Raw genomic sequence first — 27,334 nt, forward strand, 5'->3', positions numbered from 1 at the left:
TTTTAGATTGCCCAATTTGTTGGCATATAGTTTTTCTTACTCTTCTCATAATTGTTTGTATTTCTGTGGCGTTGGTTGTTATTTCTCCTCTCTTGTTCATAATTTTATTTATTTGGGTCCTTCTCTTTTTGATAAGTCTGGCTAGGAGGTTATCAATTTTTTTTTCAAAGAACCAGCTTCTGATTTCATTGATCTGTTGTATTGTTTTTTGTTTTGTTTTGTTTTTTAGTTTCTATATCATTTATTTCTATTCTAGTCTTTATTATTTCTGTCTTTCTGCTGCCTTTAGGCTTCCTTTCTTGTTCTTTCTCCAGCTCCTTTAGGTATAAGGTTAGGTTGTTTATTTGGGATTTTTCTTTCTTCTTGAGGTAGGCCTGTATTGCTATATGCTTCCCTCTTAGGACTGCTTTATTGCATCCGAGAGGTTTTGGACCATTGTGTTTTCATTTTCATTTGTTTCCATGTATATTTTAATTTCTTCTTTGATTTCCTGGTTGACTTATTCATTGTTTAGTAGTATGTTGTTTAATCTCTGTGTATTTGTTGTCTTTCCAAATTTTTCTTGTGGTTGACTTCAGGTTTCACAGCGTTGTAGTCAGAAAATATGCATGATATGATCTCAGTCTTTTTATACTTGCAGAGTCCTGATTTGTGACTTAGTATGTGATCTATTCTGGAGAATGTCCCATGTGCACTTGAAAAGAATATGTATTCTGCTGTTTTAGGATAGAATATTCTGGACATATCTGTTAAGTCCATCTGGTCCAGTGTATCATCCAAAGCCATTGTTTCCTTATTGATTTTCTGTTTAGATGATGTGTGTGCATTGATGTAAGTGGGGTGTTAAAGTGCCCTATTATTATTATATTATTATCAATTAGTTCCTTTATGTTTGTTATTGTTTTATATATCTGGGTGCTCCTGTACTGGATGCATAAATATTTATAATTATTAGGTCTTCTTGTTGGATTATCCCCTTTATTATGATAGAGTGCCTTTCTTCTTCTCTTGTTTAGTTTTAAAGTCTAGTTTGTCTGATATAGATGGATAGATAGATAGATGTTGTGATAGAATATATCACAACAACAACAACAAATGATTTATTTGTAACACAGCCCAGGCTCCATCACTTCAGCACAGCATAGGAGTAGAAAAGAATCACAACTGTAAGCATCATTTAGTCTAAGGCAGAACTTCATGCCTCCGCAAACACCACAGCCATGTCCCCCCCAGAGAGCCAGCCCAGAGCCAAACTGAACACACAAACATGAAAGCCCAGAATGAAGTTGGCCCCAGCTTCAGAACATCTCATCACCGTTCCCCCACAGCCCTTCACATTACCTGGCTGCAGCCTTCTACCCCTCTACCCCAACCACGCCAAAAAACCAGCCTCTGAGCCACCAGAGAGCTTTCTTTGTGGGATAATTAACAAGGATTTAAGTGTTCTAGAACAATGCTCTGAGAAATCTATTGCTCCCTGAAAAGTTTAAAATGACTCCCCCCATTTATAACCCTAATCAGCAATGATAGATCGTCCTCTCCTCACCATAGGTACAGGCAGTTTTGAAGTGATTATCCTCAGCTTCATACTCAGATTTTCCTATAGACTTTATTAAAGACTATTCTCCTCACCCAAGGGTAGGAAGGTATCTCAGGTAATTTCCCTAGATTCAGAGGCTGAGAGGAAAAGCCCCAATAGCTTAGAAAAAGATTTCTTGTTTCTCTCCAAAGATTTTAATGGAGATTTTTGCCTAAACATTTTTTAACCCATCTGAGAAAAGTTAGTTTTAGATTCAGAGGGCAATGCAAGCATAGAAGCAAGAAGTCTTTCTGATTAGGTACTAGTTTTGAGGATATAGAAGACAAGATAGAAGAGTATACAATCTCAAGTGGCTTTTTTTTAACCTAAAATCTTCTAGAAAGCTTCAAAAGATGGATACCAGGAAGACACCACTTTTGCAGGCCTTGGTAGGACAATTCCAAAAATTATACCATCATGGACTGGTGACTTTTGACAAGATCACAATAAAAAAGACATGAAAGTGGAACATCTCTGGAGAAACATCTTTAAGGGTCTCTGACTCGTGATATGGCTTTCTTTTAATGTTGATTTGCATGATAAATGTTTCTCCACCCCTTCACTTTCAATCTGTGGGTGACTTTAGGTCTAAAATGAGTCTCTTATAGGCAGCATCTATATGGGTCTTTTTTTTTAATCAATTCTGACACCCTCTGTCTTTTGATTGGAGCTCTTAGTCCATTTACATTATTGATAGATGTTGATTATTGATAGATATGTACTGAGTGCCATTTTAGTACTTGTTTTATCATTGTTCCTGGAGATTTTCTTTGTTTTTCTTTGTTTTTTTTTTTTTTTTTCTTTGTTCCTTTCTTGTCTTTGTTCCTTTCCTTCTTTGTCACTTTTGGTCTTTTCTTTCCACTCAGAGAATCCCCTTTAATATATCTTGTAGGGCTGGCTTAGTGGTCATAAACACCTTTAGTTTTTGTTTGTCTGGGGAACCTTTTCTCTCTCTTCTGAATGATAGCCTTGCTGGATAGAATATTCTTGGCTATAGACTTTTCCCACTCAGCACTTTGAATATGTCATGCCACTCCCTTCTGGCCTATCATGTTTTTTGTGAGAAATCTGCAGCTAACCTTATTGGTCTTCCCTTGTAAGTTAAAGACTTATTTTGTCTTGCTGGTTTTAAGAGTTTTTGTTTATCATTATATTTTACAAATTTAATTACAATATGTCTTGATGTTGGCCCACTTTTGTCGATTTTTATGGGAGTCCTCTCTGCCTCCTGGATCTAAATTATGTTCCCTAATTCTTTTTTCTCTCTTTTGTTCAGCTTCCTTATTTTCTATTATTTTGTCTTCTATATCACTTATATATTCCTCTGCATCTTCCAGCCTTGTGTTCATTGCCTCAAACCTGTTTCCAATCTCAATTATTGCATTTTTTCATTTCTGACAGATTCTTTTTAACTCTATTATCTCTGTGGTAAGAGTCTCCCTGAAATCTTCTATTCTTTTCTCAAGCCCAGTGAGTATCCTTATGATGTTGCTTTAAATTCTCTATCAGACATGTTACTTTTTCCTGTTTTGCTTAGATCTCTGGCTATGACCTTATCTTGTTCTTTCATGTGGGAGAATTCTTCTACCTTGGCATTTTGTCTAAGTCTCTGCTTTCGTATCTGTATTAGAAGAGTCAGTTATGTTTCCTGCTCCTGAGAGTGTCCAGGGCTTGGTTGGCACTTTAGGGAATATCTCTGGTGTGTGTTGTGTCCACTCTGCTCTTGTGTTTTGGCTGCTGTATCCTTCAGGACAGTTGTCTGCAGAGGCTCTGTGTGCCTGCTGTGAGCACTCTTTGGTCCTTGGCCAGAGTGTAGTGAGTTTCAATTAAGTGTGCTCTGGCCTATTTGTTATATGAGACCTTAATACTACTTCCACTAGAATTGAAGCCTTGCAGAGTGCTGGTTGGGAGACATCGTGTGGGCAGGAGTTTTTGCTGGCTTTGTGAGGAAGGGGCTGGCCATGCTGGGACAGAGGCAAACTGGACAGAAGGCAGTTGTGCCAGAGCATGGGTGGTGGGGCTTGGTGTAAGCAGGTTAGGCAGCTACTGGGGGCACTGTGCTGCCTCCTGCAAGTGGCTCTGTGTTTATGCTGAGGGGCAGGCTTGGGAAATGGCACCTGCTGGCACCTTTGTTTCTGGAGGGAGGTGTGAGTCCTGCCTCTCAGGTATATGCTCCAAGAGGAGAGAATCATCTCTCTTGTACCCCAGGCATTCTTCAGATGCTATTTCTACACCATCTGCCCCCAGGTTGTTTGTCTGCCTTCTCTTCAGGAGTAGGGCAGCACCCTCAGAGCTTCTATCTCAGTCAAGCTGGATGACCTTTAAAACTCCAGTCTTTAAGCCCTACTGGTTGCAAGAACTCATGAAAATCAGTCCCTCTCATCTTCCCAGCCAATTGCTTTAGGGAAGTGCTCTCCTTGTGCATTCCCCTGTGTGCCTCTCTCTCTCATCTTTTTCTGTGACCAGGGCTCCCTCCTCTCCAGAGCAGTTGTGATCTGTTTCTCCCCTAAATCATGGCTTTGTACTTCCTACCCTCCTTGTGGCTTCTTCTTTTCCTTTATTTTTTTTTAATTTATTTAAAAAAAATTTTTTTTTTAATTTTTATTTATTTATGATAGTCACACACAGGGAGAGAGAGAGAGAGGCAGAGACATAGGCGGAGGGAGAAGCAGGCTCCATGCACCAGGAGCCCGACGTGGGATTCAATCCCGGGTCTCCAGGATCACGCCCTGGGCCAAAGGCGGGCACCAAACCGCTGCGCCACCCAGGGATCCCTCTTCTTTTCCTTTAGTTGTAGACTTTGTTTTGTCAGTCTTCAGGTTGGTTTCTAGGAAATTTAGAATGAGTTGATAGCTATTTAGTTATGTTTGTGGGGACAAGACAAGCCTAGGGTCCTCCTTACTCCTTCACTATCTTCTCTCCCTTCTCCCAAAGTTAACCATTTTAAAAATTAGATTTGGAAAACGTGTTTTTTTTTTTTTTTTTTTTAAGTAGAAAGATTTCAGAGGAAAGTTTATGTTGACAGTATGAAAGGGACCAACAGTTAAGTAATGGTTAACAGTGTAGGAATTAGGTGGATTTGGGATCGAGTCCTGGTTCCATCATCACAGGCTCGGTGACCTTGAGCAAGTTTCCCAGATTTGTGGAACCTCAATTTCCAGTTGAGGATTGAGATGATACTTAGTAAAATACCTGCCATTTAGCAAAAGCTCAATAAATGTTACTCTCCCTCAAAGCCTCTTCTTCATAGGCTATCTGGTGGATTTCTGGGCGATCTGGTGGTGGCAGTATCTGTGGTCTGAGACTCCAGGAAAGATCTAAAGAGCCCAGTGCATCTGCTGACAGTGTTAGGGCCTATCATCGTTTGTGACAAAATTGTGTGAATTAGCTGGAGAAATTGCTAAAAGTTGCTAGAAATCCCCAGGACACCCCGACCATCTTCCAGTCAGATGAATTCCAAACCTGCTGCTAGGAGGGAGAAAAGCCCCTCAAATAATGTGAATTGAGAACACCTGCCCACCTCCCAAGGAACTTTAATCTGCAGGTAGAAGTACAGAGTTTCTTGATAATGGCCAATTTCCCACTCAGGGATTTCTCTTTGTCATTTTGCTCCTGTGCCAGGAGACCCCAGCAGTATAACATTTAAAAAATATTTTGCGGGGGCGGGGGGGTCCGTTATCACCCTCTCCATCTTGCATGTAGAGAAATCAAAACAAAGGGAATAGCATCTTAGGCAAAGAAGTTGGGTGATGTCCCAAAAGAAGTTCTTTTTAAAATGGAGTATTAGATTCCTCATAATCTTTCCTGAGGATTTGCACTTTATATCAATAGGCATCATGTGGGAATTAATTTGGAGTTCTGTGAATCCCCAAAGGAAAAGTATCATAACCAATATCTGAGTTCCTTCAGTTTTTGTAGAGATTTGGGTCCTGTGAATCCCCAAAGGAAAAGTATCATAACCAATATCTGAGTTCCTTCAGTTTTCTTTTGTTCAAGGAATTGTCCTAAAACCAAGTCAACTAAAGGCTAACTAATATTTGAGTATCACTTACAGTGTTTCCCAAATCTATCTGACATTACATGAATCCCTTCCGTGCCACCCCAGACCTACATAATCATAATACAACCTGGAAGTTGGCATCTTTTAGAAGTACATTAGGTTCTTGGGGTTATTAGTCAAATTTGAGAAACAATCTCCAAGGGACATACTGCTCTTAACTCCAGTTTCTAGAGAAGGACACAGACTCAGAATGGTTAAGTCAACTGACCCCAAGTTACACTGCTATTAAGTGGCAGAACCAAGACCTGCAAAAGTGGTTGTGTTTTTGCTTCTACATGGTGCCTCTCTAGACCCCATCATGGTTTCTAAAGGCTTCTTCAGAGCCTCCTGAGCAGCTGTGGTAAATGCTGGTGGCAGACACACTTTCCCATTTCCTTTGTGGTCAACACTGCCTGCAGTTGCTGGGGTTTCTCCCCAACCCTGCAGGCTCCAGGGCCATTTCTGTGATGTCTACAACCTTGGTGGCTTTGTATGGCTGCTGCTGAAAGCAGCAACGGTGGAGAACTCTTTGGTTGTTTTCTTTTTTTTTTTTTAATTTATTTTTACTGAAGTTCAATTTGTGGAGAGCTCTTTGATCAGTGTTCTTATCCCTCCCAGAAATTACAAATCCTTTTCTCATTCACACGAAAACTAATTTCTCCTTCAGTATATTATATTCAAGCAGTGTCCACAAAACAACCCTTCTGCCTCAATTTACTTAGCAGAAGCTGGATTTAAAAATGTGGATTAAGATAGAATTTTGTTGTTGTTGGTTAGTTGAACAATGATTCCCTTTGGAGTACTTATTCATTTTTTGGTTCTAACTATTTGTGTGTTTTGTTTTTTAGTTTATATTGTATGTACAGGGAATATCACTAATGACTATGGGAATAAATTCATACATGATGGCTCATTCAGCCAGGACATTAGGTAAAGTATATCTATCTTTCATTAATTAACTGGGAAGAATAATGCAAATAGATTATTGTTGGGAAGTCATGGGGATATTTCTTATGGAGTTCATGGAACTGATTATGAAATCATTCATTCATTATTTATAGATGCTGTATTAATTGGGATGTTGGTTCAGCCAGTTTTACAGAAACCACATTCACAGTGGGTTAAACAAGATAGAGAACTTTCTTTTCCCCTTGATCAAAATGTCCAAAAGAGTGGGATGGCTCTGCTTTTCTTTTCTTTCTTTTCCATTCCCTGGGGTGTTCTTGTCTGCAGGATAGATGCTAGCTCACTACCTCTATATTTTCAATCCAACCAACTAGAGAGGGAAAATGGGGAGATGGGTGGCAATGGAAAGTAGGGAGCTTCCTTTCAGGGGCACAGTCTAGAAATTGTATATATCATTATCACTTAATTCCATTGGCCAGAATTTTGTCACAAATTCTGAGTAAGAGAAGCTATGAAATATAATCCCTATCTGGCTTGCCATGTGCTCAGCCAAAACTTAGGGATTCAGTTGGTAAAGGAGGAAGGGGAAGATGGATTTTGGGAGACAGTCAGCAGGCTGTGCCACAGTTTCCTATTTCCAGAAGACATTTGAGGCCATTGATAATAAAATGCATAATATGATAAAATCACACATAGACACATTGTCAGTAGAGAAATCTAGGATAATTGGTGGCAGTACAGTCAACAGGGAAGGAGAGGGCTAGATGAGATCATACAGTCTTAGAGTAGGGCCTTAGTATCACTCAATATCCTATGGCCTGGTCTTTAGCTATGCTGGTGCATAATTTTTTCAGTATCTAGAATTGATCAGATTGTCAGAGATTTACATATGCTGCATTCATAGGAAAATGTGGATAAAGGAGAAAATCTATTAATTTATAATGAGGATGATTTTTTTCTATGTCTTGAAATTATTGCAATCATTATTCAGGATGCTTACCTCTAAGTACCAATTTCCTTGATAAACAAAACTTGTAATTAGAAGATTTCTTGGGATGTGTGGAACTAATGAGAGGTCAATGGAAGGAGGATATTGAAGGAGAATTCTTCTAAACAGGGAAATAGTCTGGTGAATTTACTCTTTCCCACCCATGAGAGATATCATCTCTCTGCTTGTGTCTTTTTATTTTTTTTAAGATTTTATAATTATTCATGAGAGACACACAGAGACAGGCAGAGACATAGGCAGAGGGAGAAGCAGGCTCCCTGGAGGGAGCCTGATGTGGGAATCGATTACAGGACCCTGGGATCACGACTCGAGCCAAAGGCAGATGCTCAACCACTGAGCCACCCAGATGCCCCTCTGCTTGTGTCTTTTCATAGTCATGCCCATTCCTAAAACTGCGCCCCACCAGCACTATAGCAGAACTTCCTGTTACTGGGCTAGTAAATGGGACAGATTTTTGGTAGCTCTCCTTTCCCCCTAGTTATGGATTTGTTCTTGTTCTCAGTAGAAAGGTATGCTTGGTCAGTGAAAGCCTAGGCTGGAGAATAAATGAAGTTAATTTGATCTTTGAAAGCTTTCTCACATCTCCCTTCCCACCAATTTCCTTAGACTCCCAGGTATCCAGATCCACTTCATTCTCTTTGCTTAGGATATAACATCTGGATTTCTCCCACTTCTTTTCTTATGATTCTTCTTATTCTGACAATCAAAGGCAAGATCAACCAGGGGTTTTACTATCATGGTAATATTTTTTTTCTTCTCTGTTTCTTCCTTTAAAATTTTTTAAATTTTTTTTTTTTTTTGAGGAGTGGGGAGAGGTAGACAGAGAGGGAGAGAAAGAGAGAATCCCAAGCAGGCTCCATACACCCCAAGATCATGACCTGAACTAAAAATCAAGAATTGGATGCTTAACCACCTGAGCCACCCAGGATTTTTTATTGTAGTAGCTAAACCTCAAAATTTTCATTATAAAATAAAAGTAAATGATAAAGTCTTTCTCCTCTTAGAATCCATACTCATCCTTTCTAGAAATACTGTGTGGCACACATTTAATACTTGACAGAGCTGAGTTTTATCAGTAAGAGTTTCAAACCAACTACTTCTGTCCAGTCTAAGGCTTTACAAGATTCCCTCCTCATACTTTTCCAGGATCATCTTAAACACAGGGAGTTCAATCAAAGGTATTGGTGACACCAAGTGGTTCACATATACTCATGTTTCCCTAGAGAGCAACCGGAAAGTGGCTGTTTCTCCATCATACGGGTACAATGTAATTACGCAAATGAGAAAAATTTCTTCTTGTGTGGTCTTAGCCACGGGAATTTTGAATCTAAAGCTGACAACGTCTAACTTCAGCCTACAGTAAAATGCATCTTTGTTCTGGACCACAGTGTATCAAGAGGGATATGCCTCTGGACCTGAAAATTTCAAATACCGTCATTGTACACAGTGTCCCATAGAGAATGCAGTAAAGTTAAACTAAACATTTAGAACTCATTTTAACTCTTTATGAGACCTTTCATGTGCAATTATGAAAAGAGAACAATTTTATTGAGATGGAATTCCAAGTGAGCAGACTAAGTCCATTCACTAATTAAATTCTTTTTGGTGAGTGAACCTCATAGCAATAACTTCAAATTCATACCTCAGGAAGATACAGACGGCTACAAGTTTTGGGACATGTAGATTTGCTGGCCAGAAAACAGATATACTATATTGAGGGATCTCTATCGCAGTGAGCTTTAAATTTAAATTTTTTAAATTTTAAAAATTTTGTATAAAAGTCATTTGGAGAGCTTGTTAAAATGCAAATTCCAAAGTCAATCTGATTCTCTAAGTATGAGGCAGAGCCAAGGAATTTGCATAGTTTAATAGACAGTCTTCCTACCTGTAGAAAACACACATAGTCTCTTACACTTTGAGAAATACTGATTGGGGACCCTGAGGTAGTAAGTCACATCTCTTGTTAATGGGAATGAAAGGAAACTAACAAAGCACCCCTTAGCAGTTGAGTCAGATAAAGTTGAGCTATACAGTCAGAAGAAACAGCTAGTTGGGTAAGTTTCTGGAAAATTTTGGACCAGTTTGTTCTTGCTCTAATCACTACAGTTTAGCTGTGTAGGTGATTCACTACAGCAGTAGATTTCATTATACCTTGTAGGATTTTGCCTTTTCTTGCCACCTTCACTGTATTCTACTAAGACCCTTGTTTTTTCTGGTCACAGGTTTGTGTGCTACTTCCCTCCCAAGGCAAATGGCCATACAAAATGCCATTAAGCACATTCAGGAGATAATACAGAACACGATAACACTATTCAAAACAGAAAAAGTTTTGACAAATGTTAATTGGACCTTAGTAGAAGAAAAAACAAAGATTGAATACATAATTCCTGTGAGTTGATACTTGGCAAAAAATAGTCCTCCTTCTCTCTTGGCTCTGCCTCTTTTGCTTTCGTTTATTATACAAAACTTGATTCTGCTAATAAAATGTCAGAAAACTGAGGAGGGGGAATTTACTTACTAACTTTGCTATCTTAGTGAAAAAACTTCTTTCAATCCTCTCTAAAGAGAAGGTCTTGGTTATCTAGCTTTGTTTGCCAAGTACAGAAGAATTGGTGTTTTTATACACTGGCTGATTTAGTAACTAAAATGGCTTCTGTTTTTGACCATTTGAGGAGCTGAGCAATTTGTCTTCATGTTATTATAGAAAGCAGAAAACACAGGTTGCTTCAGAGAGCAGTCAAGCATAGACAGGTTTGGGGGAGAATCTGACTTGCAGATCTCCCCAAATGAATTGTTACTTTACCACAATTAAAAAGCAACATTTCTTTAATGTGAAGAAGAGGGACTCAGTTATACATAGCCCTTCATTTTAGCAATTCTGATTTGAGTTATTGGAATCTTTGTTGAGTGAAGTGTTTGACAGCTCCTATTTATTTTAGCTGATTTTTAACTTTATCTACTTATGTTTTTAAATTTAGTCTGATGCTTATAATAATGTTTCACATGATGATATAGAGGAGGAGTCCCTAACAGAAGAAGTTTTAATAGAAGAAGCCAGATTGCATGTAGCTATAATACAAATGGTTGGTACAATCCATATAACTGCATTTTATTTATTTTTAATTTGTGCAATGCTCTCATTTCTTACATAAGGTTTCAGGTGACGAGAAAAATATTTTTTCACCTTTGGATAGCCTATTGGTTATTAAAATTTGCTTGCTTTATTCAAGTTAAAAAATAACAATAAGTGTCTTAGGCTTTATGTTCAAGTCACAAATCTTATTCTAAGTCTAGAAATTTTTAGCAGTTCACTTTTGAGGAGGTCTGAATAATATTTGGTGCAGTTTATGTGCTTGACTAAACATCTTCAAATATTTGAAACTGCTTTTATAAATTTAATGTATTTGAGTTACTTTTATATAAAATTCTCTTAAGTGCTCATTTAACTCTTGAATATCTAATAATATAAATCTAGTGAATCAAAAATTCTCATAAAATATTTAATATTTAAGGGATGCCTGAGTGGCTCAGTAGTGAGTGCTGCCTTTGGTACAGGGCATGCTCCCAGGGTCCTGGGATCAAGTCTCAAATCAGGATCCTGCCGGGAGCCTGCTTCTCTCTCTGCCTGTGTCTCTGCCTCTCTCTCTGTTTCTCTCATGAATAAATAAAATCTTTTAAAAAATTAATATCTAAGTGTTTTTATATAAATATTATATTAAACAAATACATTTATATATTATTTTATATTATATATATTATTTATATATTAAAAATAAAGAAGATTACTCGGTAAAAATCCAATTTAATTAACTTACCAAATTACACATTTTAAATTGGTGTTATATACTAATAGGACACACTTTATTCAATATTGCAAGTACACAAAAATTTATCCATATATTCATTATGCCCAGAGTCCATTTTTTAAAATTTTATTTTAAAGCTTGTTATTATGAATAATTTTTAACATATACAAAAGTAGATATAATGCTGTAATGAATCTCTATGTACTCATCAGCCTTAAAAACTAACATCACTAACCCTGTCCCATCTGCAGCCTCAGTCACTACCCTACCTTCCATATTATTTTGAAACGAATCCTAGATACCGTATTATTTCATCTGTAAATACTTTGTTATGTATCTCTAAATTTTAAAGTCTTTAAAAACAGTAAAATATTAATATTGTACCAGAAATTAATAATAATTGCTAATAACATCAAATATTGAGTCAATGATCAAATTTCGGATGGTCTCATTAATGTGATCAATGTGTATTTTCAGTTTACATATACATATTTAAAGATTTATTTGTTTATTTTGGAGAGAGAATGAGCAAGAGGGAGAGGGGCAGATAGTGAGGGAGAGAGAATCTCTTACAGACTCCTCACTGAGCATGGAGCCCAACACAGAGCTTCATCTCATGATCCTGAGATCATGATCCTGAGCCAAAATCATGAGTCAGACCCTTTACCACCTGAGCCACCCAGGCACCCCTCACAGTTTATATTTTTAAATTGAATTCCAGTACAGCTCACACACTGTAATTAATGGATAAGACCTTTTAGTCTCTTTTAACCTATAAATTACTTTTTTTTTCTGTTGAAGAACATATTTGTTCTTAATACAAAAAATTAATATTATATTTTCCTTCTTTTAAACATTTGTAAACTTAATTTAAAATGTTCTTGGAGTTTGAAAGTTTCTTACCTAGAGGAGTACAGTATGTCCACAGATTTTTTGTAGAGCTTCCTATTAAGAGGTGGTACTTCTGGCCCTCCCTACTACCCCCATCTCATTGAATTTGGGCTGTTCTGGTGTCTTATTTTGACCAATAAAATGTTTCAGAAGTGACTTTGGGAATGTTCTTGAACCTATGCTTTGAAAAGATTTACAGCCTCCACCTTCTTCTATTTTGAATACCACCCTATTTTGAATTCCTCATGTGAGGAAACTGGCCTGCCTCTGAAGAATGAGAGGTCACAAAAAAATAAACTGAGGCATATATCCAAGAGTCAGTACCCTACTACTAGACTTGTTAATAAGGCCATGTTAAATCAAGGGTTGGGGCAATAGACTCAACCTCTCAATGGTAAGAGTTGCAAAGAATTTGTGGCCATATTTTTGTTTGTTTTTTCTTACATGCTTTCCCCCACCCAGTTTTATTGAGTAATAATTGATATGCATTACTGTATAAGTTTAATGCATACAGTGTGACAGTTTGATTTACATATATTGTGAAATGATTACCATTGTGGCTTTAGCTAACATCCATCTTCTCATATAGACACAAGAAAAAGAAAAAAAGAAGAAAAGGAAAGAAAAAAATTTAGGACATAACCTTATTTATTGGTACCACAGTGTGCTTGCTGGTCACAAATATTTATATCCTTCCCATTAACAAAATACACTCAATCCTTTTCTAAGACCCCCACCACCACACACACATACCAAGCTTCATTCTATTATGGTATCATGGTACTCAAAGTCCAGTATCTCATGATCTGCATTTGGTCTAGGTATGCTGATGCTCCTCGATTGCATCTCCTTAAGTATGATTCATCTTGAGCTGGAGAGAGCTATGAACTAAGAAAAAAGTTATCTGTTCCCCACCTCACTCCCCAACATTTAGTGCCAATCAACAGCCAATTCTGTTCAAGAAGGGGAAGAACAGGAAGTTCTGATTAATCACTGGTCCATGGCAATTCTGAAATTCAGCTGGGAATATGCACTAGTGCACCTTATTCTTTACACTTCCATAGGAAATAATCTATATTTGTAGCTGACTGGCTTTGTCAGCCTGATTTCTGTTGGTAGAAACTTGTGATGTTTCTATTCATTTAGAATGGTTTCTATCTTTTTTAGTCTAACCTGGTACAACTTCCTTAAAAACTTAAGTATTTTCAATCAATCTGATTATAGTCCACTCCATAATTCCTTTTCAGAACATGGGTCTGAGAAAGACTTTAGTCGGCTTGAGAAGATAGACTGAATATCAGATTTAATCTTTCAGTGGTCTTAACAAAGGGTCTTCAGGCACACCCTTAACTTGACCTTGAACCTGAGGCTATATTTTACTGTCAGCATTCTAGATTTGATCTTTGTTTTTAGGTCTTTTGCCAGCTGGGGAGACTGCAAAAGAGAAATGAGTTTAGTTTGCAACCTGACAAATCATGGACTCTAATTTCTGCTGCAGAGTTAACTGGTTCCCTTTGGTTTATCCCTCTTCCCATACTTTTATAAGTAGCTCAGACAGTTGATAGTTTTAATATTTCCAGAATATTAGAAATCTAGAAATATTCTTAGCAGCCAGATTCATAAGATCATTGGGCACATTTTCCATCTTCCAAATGGCCTCGGGTGACAGTATTGTGGTGCCTCTTTATAGCACAACTGCCTCTCTCCTGCCCTTATACCAGTTTTTGCACTGCTCTCCCAGACTCTATTAACCCCCAACTCCTAGAGCTAATGTCACATGTTTTACCCCTTTGTTATAGAGGCTCTGCACAGTTGGTACTGATTTCTGTTTTGGTCAGCTTTTGCTATATATCAAATCAGCCCAAAACTTACTGGCTTAAAACAATGGCTTATTATTTCTCACAGTTCTATGGGTTGGCAATCTGGATGACTCTGTCATTGGTCTTGGCTGGGAGCACTCAAACCTGCTCTTGCATTCTTGGTCTCAATGAGTGGACTTATTACCCATGTGATCACTTGGGTCAATCCTCTTTTTCCCTCCTTTCCCAAGCGCTCTCAAGCTTACCTTCTAAATATTTGTCAAATATACCCCTTTCCATTCTTGTGTCTATTAATTTAGGACATTATAACCTCTTGCCTAAATAATAACCTTCAACTAGTCTCTCCCTATTTTCAATATTTCCATGATCAAATCACAGTGACTTACCTAAAAGACAAATAGGACTATACTATCTTCCAGCTTCAAATGGCTCCTCAGGTCCTACAGCATTTTCCAAAGTGAGTTCCAAAGAATATTTGCTACACAGAATGTTAATAGGGACTGCATAACAAAAAAAGTTTCCATGCTCAAATTTGTTTGGGAAATGCTAGTTTAAACAAAGTTAAACTGGTTTCTTATAGAACTCCTTCTTGTAGACTATCTCAATTTCTAACATGCTGATATGCATTGAGACTCTCTAAGAGGGAATATTGAGTGCAAACTTTCCCTCCTCCACTTTCTCATATAGCATATTTTGGTGGGGGGAGATTCAAGTAGTATCTCACAGGATTAACTTATTACCTTCCAGGAAGAGTTTACCTATGAAATCAAGTCTATATATAAGTACAAGGTCTTTTATAATCCAGCCCCTACCTGTCTCTCTAACTGATTCTATCACCATTCTCTGCCCCACAACTTGTCCTTTACTGCACTCAGCATGCTATTTCTCATCTCTGTGCATGCATTTCTGATGCCCCTCTCTGCTCACTTCCTTTCCCACTCTTCACCCCCACCCCCATTCTTCATCTGGATAATTATGCTCATTTTTTTAAGACTCAACTGAGGTATCATTTCTTTCAGGATATTTTCTCTGACCCTGCCCCACACCAAGTTTAATTAGTGTCTTGTGGTTACTTTTATCCTTTCATACTTCCTACCCTGTTTTACAGTTCTATGTGTCTATTTTTCCTCGTCTTCTACTAGGCTACAAACTCCTTAAAGCCTTAGATTATATCCTCCATGCCTTAGCATGGGGCTTGGAATCAAGGACACATTCAATAAACAAATTCAATTTAAAAAACCCCATAAGGAATATAAAAAGATAGTGAAAGGGAATAAAGGGGAAAGGAGAAAAAAGTGAGTGGGAAATATCAGAAAGGGAGACAGAACATGAGAGACTCCTAACTCTGGGAAACGAACAAGGGGTGGTAGAAAGGGAGGTGGGCGGGGGGTGGGGGTGACTGGGTGACGGGCACTGAGGGGGCACTTGATGGGATGAGCACTGGGTGTTATTCTATATGTTGGCAAATTGAACAACAATAAAAAAAAAAAACCCTATAATACTAGTAAATCATAATTTTCTTTTTTTTATTTAAAAAAATTTTTTTTAAAATTTTATTTATTTATGATAGTCACAGAGAGAGACAGAGAGAGAGAGGCAGAGACATAGGCAGAGGGAGAAGCAGGCTCCATGCAGGGAGCTCGACGTGGGATTCGATCCCGGGTCTCCAGGATCGCGCCCTGGGCCAAAGGCAGGCGCTAAACCGCTGCGCCACCCAGGGATCCCACTTTTCTTGAGCCAAACTTATTTCTGGATGGGCAGGGCTGGAATTATAATTATATATGTGTGCAATAATTATATATTAATTGTGTAATATTTATATATATGCCTCAGATCTGAATTCTGGGACATAACCTTCTCTCATAGTGAGTATCTTTCCAGGGCTATCAGGAAAGCCTACAAAGTGGAGATAATCTATCACGTGCCTCAGTGGCCATCAGAGTAAGGATAGCCTGTTCATTGCCCTTCTACCCTTTAGAAGGCAGCTTCAGAGTTCACATGCTTTATCTTCCCATATATTATACATGGATCATTTTCCTATTTCTTGGAAAAGGAGTTGGTGAATAGATGACTATTACCTCAAGAAATAAGCGGTATGAATTCCATTTTCCTGTAGTGACTATTATCTCTACAATTGTAAAACTTGAGGGATCCCTGGGTGGCGCAGCGGTTTGGCGCCTGCCTCTGGCCCAGGGCGCGATCCTGGAGACCCGGGATCGAATCCCACGTCGGGCTCCTGGTGCACGGAGCCTGCTTCTCCGTCTGCCTGTGTCTCTGCCTCTCTCTCTCTGTGACTATCATAAATAAATAAAAATTAAAAAAAAACTTGAGAAAATGTGCTAACTTTAGTGGAGGTTGGAAACAACATTTAGAAACAATAGATAAGCAAGAGCAACATGGTCAGCATTGAGGAAGAAAGTTTAGGCAGTAGTCTTAGGAGGTTACTTTAACCTTCAATATTAATGGCCCCTAAAAGATGTTATTTTTTTCTCCTAAATTTTATTGGGGGGTTGACACAAGAATACAGTCTACTTATATTTATAAGATGTTTTATAGAAGCCTCATTGGTAATAACAAAGAAAAAACACATAGTAGATACATGAAAGATGAAAGGAATTAGAATATACTACTACAAAAAATAAATCACAAAGGAGTGAGAGAGAAAAAAGGGAACAAAGGAACTAAAGAAACAGTCATAAAACAACGAACAGAATGGCAGTTATAAGTCTTTTCTGTCAATAAGGACTTTAAATGTGAATGCCTAAATTCTCCAATCAAAAGACAGAATGGGTGAATGGATATAAAAACCCAAATCCAACAATATGCTGCTACAAGAGACTTAAGATTTAAGGACACACATAAGGCTTGAAAGTGAAGGATTGGGAAAAGATTCCATGCAAATATTAACCAAAAGAGAGTAGGAGTGCCTATACTTTTGTCAGTTAAAATAGACTTAAAGGCAAAATTAGTCACAAGAGAAAAAGCCACTATATAGTGGTAGAGGTGCCAATAACATGTGTAAATATACATGCCTAGCACTGGAGCACCTAAATTTTTAAAACAAATATTAACAGAATTTAAAGGAGAAATAAATAGCAATGAAAATCATAGTAAGGGACTTCAATATTCCATTTTCAATATCAAATAGATAATACAAACAGAACATTAACAAGGAGACAGTGGATCTGAATAAAACTTATAGATCAAATACACTAAGAAACATTCAGAATATTCCATTCAACACATCAAAATGCATATTCTTCCTAAGTTCACATGGGACATTCTCCAGGATAGATTATATGTTGAGTCACAAAACAAGTCTTACCAAATCTAAAAAGATTGAAATTATATCAAGTGTCTTTCCTTTATATCATTGTAAAGATGGTATAAAACTAGAAATCAATGGCATAGAATGGTATAAATGGTATGAAACTAGAAATCAATAACAAACTGAAAAATTCACAAATACATGGAAATAAGACAACACACTCCTAAACAACCAATGAGTCAAGGAAGAAATCAAAAGGGAAATCAGAAAATATCTTAAGACAAATTAAAATGAAAACACAACATATTAAAACTTATAGGATGCTGCAAAAATAGTTCTAAGAGGGAAATTTATGCTAAATTGCTAAATGCTAAATATAAGCATTTATGATAAATGCTTATATTAAGAAAAAGAAGATCTGAAATAACCTAACTCTACACATCAAGAAATTAGGAAAAAGAAGAAAGAGAGATCAAGGAATGCATCCCATTTACAATTGCACCAAAACCCATAAGATACCTAGGAATAAACCTAACTAAAGAGGGAAAAGATCTGTACTCTGAAAATTATAGAATACTTAGGAAAGAAATTCAGGAGGACACAAAAAATGGGAAATCATATCATGCTCATGGATTGGAAGAACAAGCATTGTTAAAATGTCTATGCTACCCAAAGCAATCTATACATTCAATGCAATCCTGGTAAAAATAGCACCAACATTTTTCACAGAGCTAGAACAAACAATCCTAAAATTTGTATGGAACCACAAAAGACCCCAAATAGTCAAAATAATGTTGAGAAAGAGAAGCAAAGTGGAAAGCATAACAATCCCAGACTTCAAGCTGTATTACAAAGCTGTAATCATCAAGAGAGTATGGTACTGGCACCAAAACAGACACATAAATCAATGGAACAAAATAGAGAACCCAGAAAGGGACCCACAACTATATGGTCAATTAATCTTTGACAAAGTGGGGAAGAATATCTGATGGGAAAAAGACAGTCTCTCCAACAAATGGTGTTGGGAAACCTGGACAGCAACATGCAAAAGAATGAAACTGGACCACTTTCTTACACCATAAACAAAAATAACTTCAAAATGAATGAAAGACCTAAATGTGAGACAGGAATCCATCAAGATCCTAGAGGAGAACACAAGCAGCAACCTCTTTGACTTTGACCATAGCAACTTCTTACTAGACACATCACCAGAGGCAAGAGAAACAAAGGCAATGAACAATTCATAAAGATAAAAAGCTTTTGCACAGTGAAGGAAATGGTCAGCAAAACTAAAAGGCAATGGAATGGGAGAAGATATTTGCAAATGTCATATCTGATAAAGGATTAGTATCCAAAATACATAAAGAACTCATCAAAATCAATGCCCAAAAAAGAAATGTCCAGTTAAGAAATGTGTAGAAGACATGAACAGACATTTTCCCAAAGAAGACATACAAATGGCTAACAGACACATGAAAAATGCTCAACATCACTCATCATCAGGGAAATACAAATTAAAACCACAAGGTGATACAGCCTCACACCCCTCAGAATGGTTAAAATTAGCAACCTAGGAAACAATAGCTTTGGCAAGGATGTGGAGGAAGGGGAACACTCTTACATTGTTGATGGGAATGTAAACTGGCACAGCCACTCTGGGAAATAGTATGGAAGTTCCTCAAAAAGTTAAAAATAGAACTACCCTATGATCCAGCAATTGCACTACTAGGTATTTATCCAAAGCATACAGAAATGCTAGTTTGGAGGGGACCTGTACCCAATGTTTATAGCAGCAATGTTCACAATAGCCAAATTATGGAAAGAGCCCAGATGTCCAACTACCAATGAATAGATAAAGAAGATGTGGTATATACATATTCCATTATATATATATAGATATCTATATATATAATGGAATATCACTCAGCCATCAAAAAGAATGAAATCTTGCCATTTGGAACAATGTGACTGGAACTAGAGTGTATTATGCTTAGCAAAATAAGTCAGAGAAAGACAAATATGATTTCACTCATGGGTCAAATTTAAGAAATGAAACAGATAAACATGGGGGAAGGGAAGGAAAAATAAGATGAAGATAAAAATAGAGAGGGAGGCCACCATAAAAGACTCTTAACTATAGAGAACAAACAGGGTTGCTGGAGGGGAGGTGGATGAAGGGGATGAGTGATGGGCATCAAGGAGGACACTTGTTGGGATGAGCACTAGGTGTTATATGTAAGTGATGAATTACTAAATTCTACTCCTGAAACCCTTATTACCTAAAGCCATTATAGATTCAATGCAATCTTCATCAAAACACCAATGGCATTTTTCACAAAAATAAAATAAACAATTAAAATGTATATGAAACCACAAAAGAGGGACACCTGGATGGCTCAATGGTTGAGCATCTGCCTTTGGCTCAGATCATGATCCCAGGGTCCTGGGATCGAGTTCTGCATCAGGTTCCCTGCAGGGAGCCTCCTTCTCCTTCTGCCTATGTCTCTGCCTCTCTCTGTGTATCTCTCATGAATAAATAAAGAAAATCTTAAAGAAACCACAAAAGAATCTGAATAGTCAAAGCAATTTTGAGAAAGAACAAAGCTGGAGGCATCACACTTCCTGATTTCAAACTATGCTACACAGCTAAAGTAATCAAAAGAGTATAGTACTGGCATAAAAACAAAGACACATAGACCAACAGAACAGAATTGAGACCCCCTAAAATAAACCCATGCATGTATGGTCAACTAATATTTGACAAGAAAGTGAAGAATACCAATGAGAAAAAGTGTTTTCTGATAAATGGTGAGAAAACTGAGTATTTACATGCAAAAGAATGAAATTGGACCTCTGTCATACCACCTACAAAATTAACTCTAAATGGATTAAAGATTTAGATATAAGACAGAAACCATAAAACTCTTAGAAGAAACATAGAGAAAAAGCTTCTTGACATTGGTCTTGACAACCAATTTTTTAAGATGTTACCCAAGACACAACAGAAGCAACTGCAACTAAAAAACCTTCTGGATAGTAAAATAAATTATCAACAAAATGATAAGGCAACCTATAGAATGGAAGAAATTATTTGCAAATCATATGTCAGATAACAGGTTAATACACAAAAAATATAAGAAACTCATATGACCAATAGAAAAAAACCAAATAATCTGATTAAAAATAGGCAAAGGACCTGAATAGACATTTTTTCCAAAGAAGACAAATACAAATGGCCAACAGGCACATGTAAAGGTACTCAGCTAATCATCAGAGAGAGACTAATCAAAATTATAATGACAACCTATGGAATGGAAGAAGATATTTGCAAATGACACTTCTGATAAAGGGTTAGTATCCAAGATATATAAAGAACTTATAAAACTCAGCACCCCAAACCCAAATAATCCATTTAAAAAATGGACAAAAGACATGAACAGACACCTCTCCAAACAAGACATACAGATGGCCAACAGATACATGAAAAGATGCTCATCATCACTGATCATCAGGGAAATGCAAATCAAAACTACAGAAAGATATCACCCCGCACCTGTCAGAATGGCTAAATCAACAACACAAACAACATGTACTGGTGAGGATGTGGAGAAGGGAACCCTTTTATACTTTTGGTGATAATGCAAACTGGTGTAGCCATTGTGGAAAACATTATGGAGGTTCCTCAAAAAGCTAAAAATAGAACTCCCCTCTGATCCAGGAATCACAATACTGGGTATTTGCCCAAACAATACAAAATCCCTAATTTAAAGGGATACATGCACCCTTATGTTTATAGCAGCAGTATTTGTAATAGCCAAGATATGGAATGAGCCCAAGTATCCATTGATTGATGAATGGATAAAGAAGTGGTATATCATCGCAGCGACATGGATGGAGCTAGAGTGTATAATGGTGAGTCAGAGAAAGACAAATACCATATAATTTCACTCACACGTGGAACTTAAGGAACAAAACAAATAAACCAAGGGAAAAAAAATATATATAGACAAACCAAGAAACAGACTCTTAACTATGGAGAACAAACTGAGGGGAGGTTGGCAGGGGGATGAATGTAATAGGTGATAGGGATTAAGAAATGCACTTGTCCTGAAGACCACTGGGTGATTAAAATAAAAACTTGAAAAAAAAATATATCACATCACACCTGTTAGGCTGAATATACCCCTCAAAACAAGAGATACATGTTGGCTAAGATGTGGAGAAAAGGGGACCCTTGTGCACCGTTGATAGTAATGTAAATTGGTACAGCTACTACAGAAAATTATATAAAGATTCTTCAAAAAATTAAAGCTAGAACCACCATATATTCCAGCGACTCCACTTCTGCATATACATCAGAAGGAAATGGTAATAGGATCTCAAAGAGATCTCTGTAGTCCCATGTTTCTTTCAGCATTATTCACAATAACCAAGACATGGATATAACCTAAGTGTCCACTGAAGGATGAATAAAGAAAATGTATATTATCTATCTATCTATCTATCATCTATCTATCATCTATAATCTATCTATCTAGTGGAATACTATTCAACCACAGAACAGAAGGAAATCCTGCCATTTGTGACTTGAGGGCATTATTCTAGATAAAATAAGTCAGAGAAAGGCAAATACTATATGATTTCAGTTATGTGTGGAATCTTAAAAAAAAAAAAAAAAAGCCAAACTAATAGAAACAAAGTAAAATGGTGGTTTCCAGGGATTGGGAGGTAGGGGAAATGGAGGAGATGTTAGTCAAAGCCTACAAACTTCCAGTTATAAGATGAATAAGTTCTGAGGCTATAGTGTGGTAACTATAACAATTCTATATTATAGACTTGAAAGTTGCCACGAGAGTGGATCCTAAATCACACACAATCACACACAAAAAAGTTATATTAACTAACTATATGTGGTAACCATTTTGCAATATATATGAGTATATTAAGTCATCACATTGTACACCTTAAACTTACACAATGTTATGTCAATTATATCACAATAAATCTGGAAAAAAGGGAAAAAAGAGCACAGTGTACTTTTCTTTCTTGGTAGTTCTTTAAGAAGTTGAGATGATTAGTTAACCTTTGAATTAATTAATACTTTGCATTATCTTGCTGCAGAAACATGATGCTATGGTGCTATTTATATTACTTAAGAAAAACTCTTTGACTTGTACAGATTTTGAGCTAAGAAACTTTGTATATTTTATTGTATCCAGGAAAGTACTTTGCAATAAATGAATATTCAGTAAACATTTAAACTGAATGAAATTTATTTGCTGCTACAGGATTTTAAAAATATTTATATTATATATTATATTTTCCTATAATGAATTCAACAATAATAGTGAGGGCTATGTAAATGTCAAACAGAATATATTATATTATGTTTTGGTCCTTTGTAATGTTTATTTCAAATTGTATGTTTAGAGTAGCTTTGAAAAACAATGTAACGATGGAATCCTCAGTGTAGAGGCAGCCCGGATATTAATTAGTGCAACCAAAAGCTTTTGCCCCATCCAAGGAAAGTGAGTATAATATCTCTTAAATTGTTATTTCCAAAATCAAATAGGTATATAGTAAAAAAGAATCAAACTCAGAGTCAAATGTCTAGATTGATCAATCTATTTATCTCACCTATCTTCCATCTCTCTTTCCATCCACCTGTCTATCTATCTACTTCTTATTTTACTTGTTTATACTTTTTCTCCTGAAAGTTCATAACTCTGGTAACATTAGGAGATTCTGGTGGAAGATCTGACTACAGTGTAATTAGATAAGACACTAGGGGTGCCATGAAAGAGAACCTATGCAGTTTCATATACTATTATATTTATCTTTTCTTTATATCATCTTTACTAAGTTACTGGATAGGGTAGGTAGAGAAGTGTGGAACCTGCCATTAGACAGGTGGGATAAGCCTTGAAGGAATTGACCCAACTGATGGATCTGAGAGATGCAATTAAATTTGGTGGGCAAAGTTTGACTATCTTAGAGACATGTCAATATCTGGTCGTAGTCCTGGAAAGCATTAGCTAATGGATGGTCCAGGACAAAGCTTATGGACGGAGCAATGATGGGCAATCCTGCCAGGGGATAGTCAATATTTTGGCAATCTGGTGATCTATCTGGGAGATCTAACATCAGTTCCTAAAATTTGGGAAGGGGGCCTTCAGGGTCTTGGAGAGGTTTGGGTAAGGCAAGGCATGACAAAGGGGAGCTTGATTCTGAACCCCAAAGAATTGGTCTGGAGAGGCTGTACTTACTTATATACTACCTCAGGTCAAGAGTGATTCCAGGGGCCCGAGGCAGCAGGGGTTTCCTGTACCTCACCATGGGTGGGTATGTGGATGGATACAAAGACTCAGGACAGAGCATTTTTAATACATCTTTTTAATAAACTTTCCCTTTTTATATCACCTAAAAGTATAGCACTTGATTTTTATTTTACCATATATGTGTATTTTTCTTTGTTAGATTCATGAGTATTTATGATGTTTCAACTTATGTAAGAGCTAGAAGTTGGCTTATAAAGTTTAAAAACATGTTAACTTCCTTGGAATATCATAAAGATAAGGCACTTTTTATTCTATATGGGTAAGTATTATAAATCTTTATAGCAATATACTTAAAAATATGACCAGCTGACAAATGCTGCCATTGTCAGCATTGATTACATTGATTTTCCCTATTAAAAGAAAATCAACGAATACTATGGCCAGCTTTTATTGATGGAGTAGTAACAGAGCAGGGCACTTGATTCTCCTCCTCCATTCTATTTTAGCAACTTTGTTGATGCCTCTGTTAGAGAGTAGGTAGGAAGAAGAAGAAAAAGAAAAGAATGGTCAGGGGCACCTGGGTGGCTCAGTCTGTTAAGCATCTGCCTTTGGCTCAGGTCATGATCCCAGGTCCTAAGATGGAGCCCCACATGGGGCTATCTGCTCTGTGGGGAGCCTGCTTCTCCCTCTTCTTTATGCTCATGCTCTCACTATCTCTGTCTCTCTAATATAAATAAATAAAGTATTTTTAAAAAAATGGTCATATTTGGACTCTTTAAGTGGTAATTGCCACGTCTTAGGGTGATATTGCAAACTGGGCTGCTTTCATATTCTTCTGGGTATAACACTGGGCAAGGGAGAGAAATTTCAAATTCATGGCCTATATCTTCCTCTCAATTTCATCCATGCCATGGGGTGGTTCTGTTGATGTCCATAACTAGGAAAAATACAACATAGCCTTAATAATATCTGTAACCAATTTTCTAAAACATCACAAGATATAGATTTACTTAACTGGTGTAAATTCCTCACTTTATTACAACTTGTGAACTCATCCACTTTTTAAAGCAGGAAGACAAGGTTTTTCTGTTAACAAAAGATGTAAAAGTGAGAAATGCCAGAAACATTCATGCTACTAACTTTTAAATGGGTGTTGACATACCTTTCATAACAAATTCTGATAATATTTTTACTTTTTTCTATGTATCAAGTTTAAAGAGATATATAAAGAATTAAAATCCTAGGATCGTAGCATATACCCAGGTAACCACTTTTTGTTAGGCTCTACTTAGGATGGGTTGGAAAATTAAAAAAAAAAATACATCACGGTAATTACTGAATAGAATATTTTTTCCTGTTCTTACTTTTAAGTGATGTTGACATTTTTCTCTGCTTCTTGCTTTTGATGAATGAATCTTTGCCTTGTTTCTTATGTACTATTTGCCTTGATTTTGAAAAATGCTCCCCATCCTGATAGAGATGAGTAACAGCTATATTTTTATCTTTATGATGATTATTGTATATTGAAGGTTTAGGTTTTTGCTTATTTATTTTATATTTTATATCTTATAATCTTCTCCAGATTAATATCAATGATTTGTTAAAGTAAATTTTGAACTTCAGGTCTCAATTGTTTTATATATATATATATTTTAAATATTTTATTTATTTATTAATGAGACACACACACACAGAGAGAGAGAGAGAGAGAGAGAGAGAGGCAGAGACACAGGTAGAGGAAGAAGCAGGCTCCATGCAGGGAACCCAACATGGGACTTAATCCCAGGACTCCAGGATCATGCCCTGAGCCAAAGGCAGTCACTCAACCACTGAGCCACCCAGTTGTCCCTCAGTTGCTTTATTTTTAATGTGATCTAACATTTTATTGCTCTCTTTTTTTCAGGGATAATAAATTTCTGCTTTTTGTATGTCATGTGGTATTTTCAGAAGAATTTGAATATGCAGGACATATTATAACAGTAATGTACATTTATCCTATGATAATGCATCTATGGCCAATGGCAAGAGAGTTAAATGTGTCAGGACTTATATCAGTGAACAACTATTTTGTCTTTTTATACATATTTCAAGCAGCAATGAAGGTACTGTTCAAAATATATTCAATGAAAAGAACAATTCAGATGTTTCTGAATCTATTTTTGTCATATTATTGAAATACCTTGATACTAGAAGCCATTTGATGTAGTAGTTGATAGGATCTTGGAATTTTAATAATCTTTCTGAATTTTCTGTGTTTAATAATGAAATCAGTATTATAGTCATGGTCTTGGATATTAGATAAGCATCATAAAAGTGGAGCGAATCCATTTGACATGCAAGAGAAATGGAAATCCATATAGAAAATACAAATGGTTGTTTCCTTCAAATGCTCTCACTAATGATGCAAAAAACGAATCAGTGAATAAACCCAAATTGGCTTGCTAGGTCCTTGTCATAAGATGAGAACTGCTTTTTAGGACAAATGCTTTGAAGACGACTTGTCAGCACTACTGTTTTTATACTTTCTTATTAAGATGGTTGCAATGACTCTGTTTATTGCTATTTTTAATTGCTTGCTTTTGGCATTTCAACTTCATTATACGTTATATATATTTTGAATCAAATTATAATTTTTGAAGTTGGAAATTAAAAATATTTTTTTGGAATTCCAAATGAATAACTCAAAACTCAACTTTTGGAGTACAACTCACTTGTAGTTGAGGATTGAACTGCTAATTTTGAAGATGCTTTCCCACCCCCATTATTGCATAGGTGCTATGAAATAACATACATTCTATTTGTTTTCTAAATAGATAATAAGTTTGAAAAGGAAGTATTTTCATCAATATTGGAATACTTTGGAGTTTCTTATCATGCTTGTTGGAATCATTGATATCTTTTGTATATACTTTGTCAAATTGAGACCAGACAACTTTGCTCTTATTCAAATGACAGTAATACTAGGATATTTCAGAATAATTAGGTTTATTCCTTTCATCAAGGTAAAATATCACATTTCTAAATACTGTTTTTTTTTTTTTTCTACACTGTATGTTAAATATGTTTAGAAACCTCATTATTCTGAAGGAAACAAGAGAAGGAGCTGTCTTTCTGGTGCTGTCTCTACAGGTGTCTGCTTGGTTCATTCTCACCTTCTCACAGAGAGAATGCCTTCCCTGACCACTCTGTGTGAAATGGCAACCTGCTCCCCCCACACATACCAGCTTCCCATCCCATCTTCCTGACCATCCTCTATCTGCTTAAGGTTTAGTTTTTTCTCATAGCACTTACTACTTTTGTACTGTATGTTGTATGTACTCTCCATGAGGTAGAAATCTTTGTTTTGGTCATTGATGTAACCTATGTCTCTGGAATGGTGCCTAGCATATAGTAGCTCTTAATAAAATACTTGTTGAGTGAATAAATTAAAATTTGGTGCCACTTGAAGTGGGGTGACCCAGAAACAAGTTCTCCAAGTTTTAGTAAAATTTGCTCTTTAGAAAGCCCTAACTGTGCAGAACATGAAAATATTTTCTCTACAGGCTAATTTTATGCAGCATAAAGTCTAGGGAGCTTAATTTTACTGTGGCCTTCAATCTCTGTAACAACTACTATTCCTTCTTTCCATGCCTCTGGTTTTGATTCTGAAGGTAGATTTTCAGTTTTCCAGTCTCAGCTCTTAAATCTCCTTTCTTTCCAATGAAGATTTCTTATATAAGATTTTTACTTGGGAGCTTT

At 36.6% G+C, this 27,334-nt stretch overlaps 1 protein-coding gene across 13 annotated transcripts in view; it reads left to right on the forward strand.

Annotated features, from left to right (window-relative positions):
• Nucleotides 1–27,334, forward strand: part of SLC9C2 (solute carrier family 9 member C2 (putative)) — a 96,834-nt gene that overhangs the window by 36,317 nt on the left and 33,183 nt on the right. For 7 of the 13 annotated variants that reach the window (XM_038542484.1, XM_038542483.1, XM_038542490.1 and 4 more), the window contains 7 exons: nt 6,467–6,548; nt 9,756–9,922; nt 10,512–10,616; nt 22,749–22,846; nt 23,796–23,915; nt 25,500–25,698; nt 26,410–26,598. In XM_038542484.1, the coding sequence (XP_038398412.1) occupies nt 6,467–6,548; nt 9,756–9,922; nt 10,512–10,616; nt 22,749–22,846; nt 23,796–23,915; nt 25,500–25,698; nt 26,410–26,598 (960 nt within the window). The remainder of the gene's footprint in view (nt 1–6,466; nt 6,549–9,755; nt 9,923–10,511; nt 10,617–22,748; nt 22,847–23,795; nt 23,916–25,499; nt 25,699–26,409; nt 26,599–27,334) is intronic. The other 6 variants (XM_038542491.1, XM_038542489.1, XM_038542488.1 and 3 more) reach the window with 6 other exon arrangements.

The sequence above is a fragment of the Canis lupus genome, chromosome 7, assembly GCF_011100685.1.
Source record: "Canis lupus familiaris isolate Mischka breed German Shepherd chromosome 7, alternate assembly UU_Cfam_GSD_1.0, whole genome shotgun sequence".
In the NCBI taxonomy this organism is placed as follows: Eukaryota; Metazoa; Chordata; class Mammalia; order Carnivora; family Canidae; genus Canis; species Canis lupus.